Raw genomic sequence first — 15,225 nt, forward strand, 5'->3', positions numbered from 1 at the left:
CATGTTTGAAAAATGACATTTTATTAATGTTATGCTATGCTATGTCCCCTGTACAGAGGACACGACTAAATAAAAAGACATGAATAGGCAAACACAATGGATAAAAAAAATCTATTCATTTTTAGGTTTTTTACCAAACTTTGTATAAAGATGATTCTTAACTATGTTATAAGATATAACAATGATTTGATATATAATTTTGCTTTATGCAATATGTGTGTATGGCCATAAGCAGGGTTTCCCATTGTATACAATGTATCTATACATTGTATCTAATTTGCATATTAATATGTTCTTGGGGCAACATGTGATGAAAAGATAAGTGTATAATGGGAGTAGTAATTGGAAAGATTTTCATAATAATATCTTATATTTCATATATTATTGTCTTTCTCTATTCACTTGTCTCCCAAAATGCCTGATAAACATGATTTAAGTCCTGGTGTCTTCTACAGTGGACATGTATGAAATCAATGTCCTGTTTCATAACAGAGAGTCTTATTTTGATTTGAAAACATTTTAATTTAATTAATTAAAAATATTATCATATTTCCACATGAGTGTTAAATTTGATCACTAAATTAATGTCAGTCATTTTTAAAGTCCAAGCAGAGGTGTCATTGAAAAACTTCCAAACATTTGGTATCTCTGAAAAGCCCTGAATGCTCTTTACAGGGCATCCAGACTTAAAACTGTGGCATGTATGTTGACAGAGAAATTCACATATATCACAATATAATGTCCACAACAGAGGACAAAAAGTATACTTCTGGGTCCAAGGAGGATATAAAACAGTGGGTTTTCAACCAGGAGTAATGTGTTTAAATATCAATTTCAACACATTCTCAACAACTTTTTTACAGTCTGGAAAACCAGGATAATTTTGAGGGATTTTTAGGTGATTTTAGTTCACACTGTCAGTTTTTGGAATTGAAAACGCATTCTGTTGCTGTGTGAACGTGGCCTTAGAAAAGACTCCATGTGTATGTCTATAATGCATATACATTTTTCAAGTTATGCCAAGCTTTTTTTTATTGGGTAAAAATTGTGTGTAAAAATTATTTTTTAAATCTTTATTCAATAAATCACAAACAAATTGAAAAGTCATTGGGTCTTTGAATATTTCAAATGTTTCGAACCTCTCTAATTAAACACAATAAAAGCAACATTTATGTGTATCATTGATTGATGTAGTAATAAGAAAGTATAACTGAAATATTGATTAGTTCATGAACAAATCTTTTAAGTGAATTAATAATTCTTGTTCATTTCCATGCTCTGACTCATGGTTCCTTCACTTTACTCCCTTTTGAATCAAGTGACTTCTGTACGTAAGAAAAAATACTATTAAAGGTGTTATACATATTCTGAAATAAGTTTTTTTCTGAGTGCATAACTCATTCCAAAAATTGACTAGTAAGTGAGTGCAGAACACAAAAAGACTGACTTGACCTACTAGCGTAACCTGCAGAAATGGACACTGAACACATTCCCCATTTTGTGAAAAAACCCAAACCAAACATTAGATTAGAAATTGCCACCTCATCAGTAAACCAATATCATTAAACAAATGATATTGCTTTTATCCGAGTTGTGATATTAAGGGCTGTGTAGTGTTGTTTCTATATAAATTACATTCATTTTTTTTATATTTAAATAACGACAACCCAATAAAACTATAAACTGATGTTGCACCTACACTTTATGTAATAGTGTAAGTACATGAAGCACTGACACATTCTGCCACTAGACCAACTCCCCACAGTAAGTCATATTGGTCAGTATTCACAAACTGCACTAAAATATCTGTATAGATTCACAAGAGTCGGTAATAAACCACAATGACCATTAACGGTTATTCACAGTCATTTTCGCCAAGCCTTTGTAGGTGATGTTGTTGTCTCGGGGAGTCGTCAAGGATGCGAGAATGTCGTAAAATGTCGAAATGCTCGCTCGCGCGTGTGTGTGCGTAGCAGCAGCAGGGCTGTTCACATACACACATAGCAGCGCTCTAATGGACGCCGCGGATAGGCAGGAATGGGGACTCGCACCCGAGGGCAAACGGGGAGGAATTCGAAACATATATGACCGCTAAATAAAATGTCCTCTCCGTACGATTAGCTCACCGTGACGTTAAACGTGTGATATTGTAACTCGCGTGCGTATTCTCATTTATTTAAAGCGGAATCGTCGAAATATCCGTCAGTTAGCGGGGAGGCTAAAGCGCTGGGCCTCTCTCTCTATCTCCCTCCCTCTCCGGGTTTGTGTGACTGTCAGTTTCACACAAGCCTCCGCTGACGTTCACTCGCTTCCCCAATACTTTTCTACTTCTGTCGACGAAAATTGTACACTGGAAAGAGGATTAAGTCCAAGAGGGGTAGTTTTCCGACGTGTATAGAGGTAAGTGGCTCTGTTTATATTTGTTTTAATGGTAAATTTCAATTGGTATGAGCTATTGTTTGACTAACTGGAGAGGCTAATAGCCCGCCGCTAGCAGTTTCAGTAGAGAGTGCGTTTGTCCCAGCACATCCAGGCCCAATGGGCTACTAATACACAACTGATCGGCTCCCACTATTGGTTTAAACGTGTCTTAGATGTCTGCTTTAGGATGTGTTTTATCATATGTAGTGCTGTCAGCTGGTGTGTTGAAGAAACTGAGAACAACAACATCAACATGCCATCGCTGCCTCTCTTTTTCTGTTGTTTATCAAACCCTCGTTGCCTTTGTGTTATGATTTATTGGATTGTTATTGAACCGACGTTATTTGATTGGAAATGGAAAAGCTGGTTTCATCTGGCCATTTTGAGACGAAATTGGTCAGCAGCTCTTGTTTTCTTGAACAGCCAGCTGGATCAGATTCCAGTCTTTGCATTTACAATAACATTTTAATGTGCCCCCTCTGGGAGCTTGACATATGTGCTGTTGACTCCCATAAATCAGTGACATCTGAAAGAATGAAAAAAAAAATAATAATAATTTCCCCATGGCTCAAACTACTGTTCAGTGATTTGTTCAAAGAATCTTCTCTTGTGCTTCCATCATCTGTTTTGAAAAACAAACCCTTAAAAATAAGATGCAATGTCACTTATTTTGCTCCCAGTGCAATGATCTTCGTATTCCATCCAGATATGAAAATGCTATCCCTGTTATTTGTCTTAACAGCTCATGAAAATATAATGTCATCTGCCTCTTTACCACAAATTAAGGATTAATTTGTATGAATTAATAATAACGTGTTTCAGCTTTCCTACACAAGACGTCATGCCTGGTAAAAAAGAACTACTGTTTTCTCTCAGACCTGTTAATAACATTGAGGAGAAATATGTTTGGATGATACTTTTGAGTTAATTCTCTTAAATTGTAGAATAATTTATATTAATGAGGGAGGTCTGTTAAATGGGGTCATGACATGGATTTTTTAAATTATTATTTTAATGTTCCTTGAGGTTCATTTATAATGTTAATAAAGTTTTTTTTTTTTTTTTGCATAGAAAAGGCATATATATGCCACTCACTATTAGTGTTAGGGTGCTTTCACACTAGCAGTTTTGGTGCGCACCCGGGTCGATTGACGTCAGAGTTCGGTTCGTTTGGATGATGTGAACACGGTCTTCCGAACTCGGGTGCACACCCATGAACAGTACCCGAGTCCGCTGAAAAAGGTGGTCTGGGGTTCGGTTTATGTGAACTCCGGTACGGTTCGCTGCTGATGTGAATGCAATCGTACTAAATCGCGGAAGTGAATCACTATTATTAACGTAGGATTTGATAAAAATGTGTGTTTTTGTGTGTTTCACTCATTTTCCAGGCGAGCGTGACTGATGTACTGCAAGCTGAGAACTGTAATCTCATTTCTGCTCATCTTCAGCGTTCTTTAGAGCGTTTTCAGTACTTTGCGGCAGATAGACGCAAATGCCATTACCTACTGAAGCTTTGGTAACAAAACCAACAGTTCAAAAACAAAAATATAAAAGTGAGGTGGGCAACGCTATGCATTTTGTCCCCCTCTCTCTGCTGCTTTGATGACACAAACGCACACTGGTTCGGACCCACATAATGTAATATGAACACAGTCAAGCGGGGACGAATTTGGTATCGCCTGCGATAATTAATGCGATATGGCTCAGCTTGTCAGTGAACTACGGCTCTGTGTAGTAAATGCCGCTCTATCTGAAAGCGTGATGGCGATTTACTACTAATCAAGGAACCGCCTTTACTGACGAGATGCGCCTAACAATGTCATGCGATATATCGCCCAGCCCTAGCTACAATCAGTTATGGTCCATTACTGTATTAATGCGGAATTGCCCATGTCCGTATCCTGATGCATTGTAGAAATGGTTAATGTGAACGCAACCGTATTAAGCGGTGCTGCCATACTGGCCATTAGCATCTGCACTAGTGTTTTGTATTGTGCAAAACCTGACAGGGGATTAGGGATGAACATAAACAGTATGTAATCGGTTACGTTGATGCGTCGTTCCAGCCCTACATTATCCATATAAAACCGTTATTTACAGACAAAGCATTATGAAATCGTTTACTTAAATTTAGTGATGCAGCGGCTGTCAGATCCAATACAGTTGGAAGCTTAATCTTTCAACAAAAGCTTCTTTGCGAACTCTGTATTACACTGTGCCTCACTGACAAAACAAAATGCTCCAAACAAACATATATTCCTTCAACACGATCTGGGACGCCATTTAAAATAAACCGTCCACATGCTGGGATCCTTCTGAAATCTCTAAAGAAACGCAAACATGCTGTTTAAACTGGATGTGTCCGTTAAGCATGCTGCTGAAGTTTAAAAATACATTTGGTTTTTGTTTGTATAGAATGTAGTAAATCTGAAAAAAATGCACCTGAAAGTTAATCTCAGGATGCACAAGTTATTTTTAATGTATCCGTTGCATGACCCTACTCCATGACGTAAAGTGAGAGCATGATATTAATAAATGGGTATTGACTGCAAAAACATTTTTTTTCACTAAAATAATCATTTACTTTTTGGGCCTCTCAAAAGGAAATAAAATTATTGTTGTTGACATGATAAAAAAAAAAAAAAAACTTGTTTACATATCAAGAACCTTAATTTGTGTGGTGAATTTGTAGTGATGTTTACAGTCGTTCTTTACTCCTGCGTTTGGGCCGCATGTCATGCTATTGCTTATGGCGGAGCTACTCAACATAGATATACACAGTGATCCCTGGGGAAGGAATTAAAACAGTCCCCTAAAATCCCCTATCTTCTGAAATCTGTATCCACCTTGGCGTCAAGAGGCACTGCCGCAATGGGGCCCTCTGGGGCCGCCTCATATGGAGGTGCTGTGGTGCACTTTGTTGCATGGCACAGCGGTACATCACAGGTTGACAGGATCAGCCTCAGAGGAGCCTGGGAGGGCAGTCTAGCTCAGGGACAACGATGAACACAGTTTGAGCTCTTATTTCTTGATGGAGTGAAGAGTGAAAATTGTGCTAAGAAACTTATAATAAATGTGAATAAATCAGTTTGCAATAGAATCCCACTTAGGCCTATACTGTTTTTATGTGGTGCAAGTTTGGGTTTCTCATCTTGTTTTATCTTGTAGTCTTGCAGTAGTAATAATAATATTTACAACAGGGATACATTCGGATACAACCTGTTTCGTGCGTGTATGTGTTTTCGCTTTCACATACAATGTTCCCCTTTTTTAAATTCATTTATAGGCATATGTTGATGTTTTCTGAGATTATAGATTAACGGGTTGCGAGAGGGTTTCTCTTGGTTTGCGTTTGTGAAACTGGATATTGTTCAGTGGGTCAAAATAAAAGTTAGTGATTTTTGATAGAATAACACTATCACCATAGTTACTGTAAAACATTTTGACTGCAGTTACTGGGAACTTGACTTTGTTTACTTTTATGGAAGACATTTTGTAGGTGGGTTTTATTCTTTTGAAATAGCTCTGGTTTTCACATTTCTGATAGAGCAACAGTTTCTGATTTATATTAATATTCTATACAATGATTGATTGCACCCAGTGTTGGCTTAAACTGCTTTCAGTGATTTACACAGATTTAGCTGATATTTACCCTACTGTTCAAGAGTTTGGGCCTTTGCGGTAACATCTAGATTTTTCCTTGAAAGAAATGAATACATTTATCCAGCAAGAATTCAATTGATCAAAAGTGACAGTAAAGGCATTAATAATAATTTTTTCTACAATTTCTCAAAAATCTAAAGCAGCACAACTGTTTTAAACATTTTTAATAATATGAAATGTTTCCAAATCAGCATATTAATGATTTCTGAGGGATCACGTGACACTGAAGATTGGAGTAATAATGATACTGATCTCAGAGATAAATTAAAATTTAAAATATATTAAAATAGAAAACGGTTTACATTGTAATAATATTTCACAATATTACTGTTCTTACTGTATTTCTGATCAAATAAATGCAATCTAAACTGTAAACGTTTAAATGGCAGTGTATGCAGACCCATTATTTATGTACCCCATTCTAGACATTTATGATACCAACACAATAGTATAGTAATACATGGTTAAAAACAGTCTGAAGCCCTGTGCACACCGGGATGATTATTGCTCGTGCTTATCGCCAGGGTTTTTCGAGACGTTTTTCGACGCGTCTTTGTGTTCACACCATGGTTCACACCCAAGCGATTTCCACTAGCCATGCACAGAGTGAACGTGCAAATTCAGTAGATGGGGCTCCCGGTACACAAGATGGTTCTGCGCCACTTTACGCTTCTGCCACTCGCTTGTCACACAGAAGAAAAAGAGAGACAGTATTTACAAAAACGGCAGTCTCATTGGCCAGCCAGTTTTTAACACTGCGCTTCAAACAAAAAAACCCAAACCCAAGGCTTTTCTTTAAAAATGACGCTTTTACGCCTGGCTTTTTGCGCATCAGTGTGCACGCACTCACATTGGTGCCCTTTGTTTAGTCACAAGGCATTAAACGTCGACGATAAACGCGTGTGATAATCGTCCCGGTGTGAACAGGCCTTTATTCTTAACTTGTCCTTTCATGTTAAGAGGGAGCATGTTTTGCAAGGCAATCCTTTCTTTCTAAGTTTTGTTTCTAATTTGTATGTTAGGTCAATGTGCTGTCCTAAAGAGCACACACACTGTGGCGATATTAACCCCTGGAATGCTGAATACAGGAAAGTAACTCTTAGATGAGAAGATGACTCAAAACGAGAGACTATATGCCTTATGAAACAGATGGCTGCTTTCATAATTTACAGGTAAGGGAACTCAGGGCCTTGCTGTGGCTGCTGTGAAGCGTAAGGCGTTTGGGGCAGGGTGCCACTCTGGGTGCAGAGATGTTAATTAGGGATGGCTGAAGAAATGTTAGCACGTAATGGGATTCTGGTGAATGGAAGAGTGATCGGAAACACAGCGAGATTTTGATTAAATAGGGGAAGATGGTTGTGAGATGAGAATAAAAGAGGTAATGAATAAAATGGCTGAATTGTTAGATTTTCATAATGAGAGGAGGAAGAGGCTTTGTGGACGTTGGTAATCATTGTGAAAATTACGGGCAGTGATGAATAAATACCCATTATGCAAGCAAGCAGGAACCTAATTTGAGAGGGATTTAATTAGGTTGCTTCAGCCCAAATAACTGCATTAAGGATCAAGATGAAGAGGCTCTTCACACACACCTGTATTGAACAACATTTTATGCAAAAACAACAAACAGCTGTCTGCTATTAGGCGTTACATTGTGTGAGAGATGTGGGCTGGCCTTTTCTTTCCTATGCTATTGTCATAAGATTTATGGAAAAACTAGGTCAGGGTGGGAATTAGAGCTGCACGATTAATCGTTAAAAGTTTGCTATCTCGATTCAAACATCCACGCGATTTTATTCCTAAATGACAATTTAGCTATGTCTTTTCACACTACCAGCGACAAGATCCTGTTCATTTCAATGGAGAGCGGGCAATATCTGACGACACGAGCGACAGTGACCGTTGCCGACCAGATGGGGCGTCTCCAGCAATGTGACAAATTTCAGATATGTTCAACATTATGCAAGCGACTTTCGGGAGCGACAACCAATAAGAGTGAAGTCAGTGGTGCACACGTGATCCGTCATCTTCAGTGCCGAGGAAAGATGAAGTAGCTCATTTTAGCAGTCAGCAACTGTCCATTAATTTATGATATGTCTCTCTACATAAGGTGGTACGTGCCATACTGACTCCGAGTGCGAATGGTTTCGTTAGCCTAGACACACGGGCATTTGCCCTTTTGCTGCAAATAAATAGCCTCGATGACAAAGAGCACTCGTTGTTTCTCGTTCATCTATAATCTTAAGCATTTTTTTGTACTGATTCCATTTATATTTAGACTTTTCCTCCAAAACTTTTCCTTTGTTTGTAGCGGCAAGTAAACTGATTTGTTGTCTACAACATGGAGTAACATTCGTTAATGTCATTTACAGACATTACTAGGCAACCAGTAGCGGGAATGGCCAGTAGTAGCGACCTCACCGCCAGCCACTGGCGACATGAAACGACAAAGTCGCTGGTAGTGTGAATGCAGATTTATGCCTGTTTCACATCGCAAGCGTCAGCGGAGCGGGAACAAGTTGCATTCACACTACCAGTGACTTTATCGCTGCATGTCGCTAGTGGCTGGCGGTAGGGGTGTGCGATGTATATGTTTTAGGGATGAAACTGTATGGAAATTTAACATCACGATTATAGTGACCCAAATTATCACGGTTATCAATATTATCACGGTTTTGTTCAAACGAGATGAGTGTTCAAAAAAGAAGAGATGCACACACTTAAAACATTTCAACAAGTTTTATATTTGAAATTTAACAAACAACAAATAACTAAAGCAGCTCTAAGCACTTGTTTAAGCTAGATTCTGTGGGATTTCCTTCCTTAATGGCGGTTGTCAATAGCAACGCATAAATAATAATAATTTGTCATAAATATTATCTCTAATATTATCTCTGTTAATAGATTCTCAAGCAATTTTCTCATCAGTGTTCAGTAGGGATGGGCATTTCAAGCAAAAATTATATTCGACGATCGCTGGGAATTATTCGATTTTTATTCGAAAATCGCAACTCCTTCCCCGCATGCACACGTGTAAAGGCTACACGCGTATAAATAGAGAGAGTGAGGGAGAGAGACCATTCACGCTCTCAATCTGTAGGATAACAAACTGTTTAATTAATTAGGGAATAGGCTATATCAACTCAAGCCATATATTTATTGTAACATGCTGAAACATATGACTGTAATGTGACATCGCCCCAAGTTACCTGATAAATGCCACAAGTCTACAGCGTGCGCGTGAGACGGTGTTATTCTTCTGTTGTCTCAGGGCGTTTTAACATTAAAAACTCTAAAAAATTGCTAATGTGAAAGCTTACCTACAGAGCTTGGTGTGCACTGAGGTACCGAACCCGAGAACACACAACCGGAGTTCGGTTGCTCTCGGAGCTGTGCCACGATTCACGTGAATGTGCAATGTTGTATGTAACTTTAGAGACGGTCCCTAAATTCGCCAGCGTTATGCCAGTCAAATCAGATGCGCTGTGGTTCTGCTGTGTTCTTTTAATCCATTTTCGCTGCTGAAATAGAACAAAAACAGTCATCCACTGTATGATGAGTGAATCTCTTGCGTAGTTACATCCCACGTTTATCTTTGTTTTGAGTGTAGATTTCAGCGAGTGAGCGCGGCACGCGCTCTGAACAAAATTCTGCTAATCTGAACGACTCGGATTATGAGACATTGCATTCATAAACTCAATAGCAACACGTGTGATTGGTTATAATGCGCAACGCGATTATAACAGATGGCTTTTGAGAAGACTATAATAAGTTCAACAGCCAGAGTGACTAGTGTGCAGCCAAAATAACCTTACACCCGCAAATGGCGGTTGTTAATGTCAAGCTCTGATTATTATCCCTTAAATGTCACCCTAGTCTTGTCTGAATTTGTTCGTTCGCTTCGCGTATTTGCCAGACGTAGTTTTGGTATTGAGGTCAAAGTCCACTTGCCTTGCGTTCGTAGTTTTGAAGTATTTTCCCCATTACAGTGACTTTCTTCTGGCATGTTCTGCAGACAGGGTGACCATCTTAGATTAAGTTTTCCTCAGGACTTTTGTAAAAGCCAAAATATGACCACACCTCAGATTTGGTCCTTTTAGAAGTCTGAACAATCCCCCGAGTGCTGTCACTGCCTTCTGCCATTTCTACTCATTCAAAAAACAGCGGTGCGCTGCGCCCGACTGACGTTGACTGGACAAGATTTACCGCGAGTTTTCACTATCGTGATAATCACACACGGTTTTAATGATAATACAATATTATATACGATATTACTAACCGTCACTAAATTTTATCGTGGTTTATCGTGAAACCGGTAATCGTTTCATCCCTAATATGTTCTGTGATTTAATATCGTAATTGTTGTTTTAACACAACATTTGTTTGACACAAATACTCCGCACTTGCTGAATAATATTCCTGATCATTCTTGTATCAGGGTCCTCATTTTGTTCATTGTTGCAGTTTTTCTAGCCTATTTGTTTTTGTCCTCAGTCACATATTAGACAATGTTTAAATACTTCTTATGGGTATAATATTAAGTTTTGTAGGCTCTTTAATAAGCCAGAGTATCTTAATACGGATAGTGTTTTGCATAAGCCCTGTTTTTAAAGGCCTATTAAAATGTTCATTGTAAAATGTATATTTGCTGTGCTTATTTGATTCTCAATTAAAACAATAATCTATAACATTACTGTATATAAAATCATCTGTGGTATTACTTATCTAGAAAAAACACTGACATTCAACAGAGAGCTTAATTATTACTTATATGAAGCTTGAATGTTCAGGATTGGTATTGGCTGATCATGATGACAAAAAAATCGGTAATTGGTATCAGTTGCAATCTAATAATTTGTTTGTGTTTTGGGGACAATATTCTCATTCTGTGCATATTTTCTATGTTTTCCAGTTGTAGGATTGCTGGATCTCCAATGGAACCTTAGGATTCAGCGTATTGAGCCTTGGTGGCACTTCGTTGTGGGTTAGTCGCAATGAAGAGTGAGATTCCATCTGATGCACGACGTAAGCAGGAGCCCCTAAAGGGGCCTCTGGCTAACCCCGAACCCATGGAGACAGCTAAGAGCTTCCCTGCTGAGATGGAGGTGATTGGCAAGGCAGGAAGTGATTTCCCTTCTCCGCTGTGTGCCGAGACCAGGCACCGGCCTTCACGAGATGCTGGAGGTCGCAGAGACTGTGACAGAGGCTTGTCGGGACGCAAAAAGCGCAAGAGCCAGCAGCCTGGGCCGTCGTATTGTTCTCTGAAGGAAGCACCAGTAAGTGAGGCAGCCCTTACTCCGCCCCGCCACAGGCCCTTGCTGCTAGAGACACGTAGCGAGGACGAGCGGAACCCAGAGTCCTCATTAAGTGACTGTGCCTCTTCGCCCTCCTCCAGCCTTCGGTTTGGCGACTCGGACACTCTTAGCTCAGAGGAGGATGGCGGGGCGATGACAGTCAGGCAGCAGCTCAAGGCTCCTGGTTCGGCCTCCACCGGCAGTGCAGTGGGAGGCACAGGCACGGCTGTAGGGATGAGGCCACTGCTCGCCCGGACTCGTGCCAGCAGGTCGCATAAATGGGCACGGCTTGAGCCAGAAAGCAATCATGTGAAACGTCCATGTCTCAGCTCACGCAGGCCGTTGCACAGGAAACGTTTTGTGAAGGGTGGGGCGGGAGGCGGGGCCCAGCGGACTCCAAAGCAGAAGGAGCGATTACTGCTGCAGAGGAAGAAGCGAGAGGTGATCGCACGAAAGAAGTATGCCCTCTTGCACAGTACCAGCAGCTCCAGTGAGGAGCTGACCTCTGACTCCTCCTCCCCTTCCTCCACTGAGGCAGAGGATGAGCTGTATGTGGATGTTAGCAGCAGTAGCAGCCAAGCCAGCAATGCGGCTGTGGCCTCAGGTAAATCGCTTTTTATTATTTTACCTTAACCCTAACGTTGTTACATATTGTTTTTAAAGGAAGTTGTAGGAAGGACACAAAGAGCTCACTGTTGGTTCATATTGTGACTGGTTTGGTTTGAATTAGATTTTTTGATCATGTAATAAAACGTTGCAAATTCTCTGGGATTTGTTGTGTTTAAGCGTCCTTTTGTGGGAAGAGCACACGCGTCCACAACGCATTCTGACCAGCACAGTCAAGTTTGCTTGTGCATTCGCGTCATTATAAGCATATATAAGTGGTAATATTAAGTTTATGTAGTATAGATATCTGATTAATCTCATATAGGATGTGTTTATAACCTGCAGCGATTCATTGTAACGGTGATCATCTTCAGTTGTAGCACGCGCTCTCAAACATGGGAGGAGTTATAGGGCTTCTGACTACGTAACTTAGTTCACCTGTGCATGATTTTGTGCAAATATAAATTGTAATATTATATTTATTTTGTATAAATATCTGATTGCTCTCATATATGATGCCTTAGAAGTGCTTCACTTTAGGGTTGTTCATTCGCAACAGCTTGTCGCTGGGGCAGTACCCTTAAAAGGACACATTTGTACCTTTTTTACCACAAAAAGGTTCATAGTAGGACCTTAAGGTACGTATTTGTACTCTAAGGTACTAATATGCACCTTTTAGGAGTAAAACAGGTACAAATTAGGGATGGGCATTTTTGTCAATTTCTCATTTCGATCATCGATAGGTCTCAAAAACGAGTACTCGAGTACTCGGGGGCGGGGCATGTGCAGGGGGCGGGGCATGTCCGTCATTGAGATAATGAAAACTGTTATGAAAATGGTTGTTGACAAATACAGACGTGACATGAAAACAGGTACATGAAAACATGAACATATAAAACAAAAAATAACTGCTAGATTATGATACATAAATGTCTTTGAAAAAGAAACATCTTTATAAAATGACCGTCTCAAATATCCAAGTCGGTAATATCGAGCATTGCATTTGAGCTGAAACTGTGAAATAACACCACCCTGCAGAGCTTGCTAGCTGGTTAATAAACTCAACCAAACGCACCCTATATCAATATTAATATGAAGATTATTATGAACCTATTACGACAAAAAAAAGGACGTGAATGCGCACGTGAACTTCAGCGTGCTAGATTTTACAGGCGAAGGGTTTGAAACTGAACATTTTGAATGCGCGCTTCCCTTAACAACGCTGATACACGGACAACGAAAGCACACAGAATCAACATTTTATTAAAATCCTGTTCTCATTATAATGCTTTGACAGATTCTGCACATCATGCACTTAATTTTATTATTCTTGATCGAAGTGTTTACAGACATCACTGCGCGTTTTCGAACTCATAACTAGAGATGCTCCGATCAGCATTTTTGGGGCCGATCAACGATTACCGATCACCAAGATCATGATCTGCCGATTGGCGATCACTGCCGATCACAGAATGGCAGGGGAATGGCAATCTTTTATCTACAATCTTGCAGAGTTTGCACCATTTGTAGAAATGAAACTAACTCTAAATTAACTGAGTCAAGATCTTGAAGAACCACCAAGTGTTTATTTTAGAAAATGAGATAACTTAAGGCTTCTGTAGGCCATCTTTCCCAAATAAATGTATATAATAAATGTATATAATTATCTCACCTAAATATTTGATCATGCAGTGCATTTTTGTTTTTAAAAACAATTTTTCAGGTAGGTCTAACATTAGTATTGAGGTAAGAAATACTAAAGACATTTAATAAGAAATCAAATGTAAATTAATATTGGTCTTCCCTGAATAAATTAAATTAGATTAATCCTTACACTTAAGGTTGCAAAAGTTAGTCAATCAAGAGCAGTGAGTGTCATAAAGGTTCATCAAACAACACAAAACAAAGAGAAACTCAGAGACAGCAGCAGTTTATTCGACAGCTGTCACTTTAAGAGCGAACACGGATACGGTTACATGCATTGTAGTCACGACGGGGTTTACGTGCATACTCGTCAAGACGGTCATTTAGTACATACATTTGTGTGTATCTGACCATTTCAGCGCAATTTGTACTCACAAGCTTTTTGTGAGATGGCCTGTGTGTGTGTGTGTCTCCAGACCGTGCGCGCGAGTGCGGTTTGAACACTGGCAAGACTTAAAAATAAATGCAAATGATAAACTTTAGTGACGATGCGACACTGCCTCGATTGTGCAAAGTGGCAAATCCTGTGTCAACTGTGCAGCTCGATTTTAGAGCACATGCGATGCGCTGATGTGAAGCCATTTGAGCATTTTGAAAGGGAGAGAGAGAGCGTGCGCACGTGGTGATTCACGCGCGCTGTTTGTGAACTTAAGTTACGTCCCACAGAACGTTTTCAAATGACTGCGTAAGTTATTTAATATAGAAATATGAATTGTACCTCACCTTCAGCATTATAATTATTTTACCCGCGCTGGAAAGAGAATGAGACGGTGTCGCTGCGTATCATGCCCTAGCTCTCACGGCAGGTGCGGGGTTTATGTGTCGTCAGCATGCGATCGGTTCATGAGATCGGCCTTTTTGGAGACCGCCGATCAATCATCCCAAAGCGATTATCGACCGATCGAGATCGGTTGCCGATCGATCGAAGCACCCCTACTCATTACGAAAAACAACTTTAAAAAAACTAGGTCTACTGTTAAAAAACACGATAACAGTATAGCACTGCTGCATTACTAATATCAATGATTCTGAGAAAGAAATAGCCTATGTAAAAAGAATATGACTGTCTCTAAACCATCATGTCGAGCATGAAATATGCGTTTGAGCTGAAACTGAAGAGAATGAACTACAGCCGCTATAACGGCAGCGCTTTGCTAGCTTATTAAGCTCAACCAAACGCTTCTTATATTAGATTAATCAGATAGACAACATAAAAGTAATCTTACAACGTGCATCTGCAGAAAAGGACGCGAATGCGCACATGAACTTCACGCGCTAGTCTGAGTGTTCTCGCTAGTTTCTCTGTGGAGCAGCTGATACACGGGGAACTAAGCACAGATCATTTACAGCATTCTAATTTCTATCGTGTTCTCATTATAATGCTATGTAGGCTATGACAGATTGGCGCTGCACATCTTGCACTAACCATTAATGATCACAGTGATTCCAGACATCACTGCAGTGCACGCCTCAGTTTCACTTTATTTCGCCGCGGTCTGGAGGCGTGCTGTATAACGCTAACCAATCAGACTCCGGT

At 39.7% G+C, this 15,225-nt stretch overlaps 1 protein-coding gene across 4 annotated transcripts in view; it reads left to right on the forward strand.

Moving 5' to 3' along the window:
• The first annotated feature begins 1,989 nt into the window (after positions 1 to 1,989).
• rnf111 (ring finger protein 111) overlaps positions 1,990 to 15,225 on the forward strand; it is a 57,169-nt gene continuing 43,933 nt past the window's right edge. For 3 of the 4 annotated variants that reach the window (XM_079845547.1, XM_079845549.1, XM_079845550.1), the window contains exons 1-2: positions 1,991 to 2,400; positions 10,997 to 11,982. In XM_079845547.1, coding sequence (XP_079701673.1) covers positions 11,079 to 11,982 — 904 coding nt within the window. In that variant the 5' untranslated portion in view covers positions 1,991 to 2,400; positions 10,997 to 11,078. Of the gene's footprint in view, positions 2,401 to 10,996; positions 11,983 to 15,225 lie in introns of all 4 variants that reach the window. The other variant, XM_079845548.1, reaches the window with a different exon arrangement.

The sequence above is a fragment of the Gobio gobio genome (assembly GCF_949357685.1).
Source record: "Gobio gobio genome assembly, chromosome: 2".
Lineage (NCBI taxonomy): Eukaryota > Metazoa > Chordata > Actinopteri > Cypriniformes > Gobionidae > Gobio > Gobio gobio.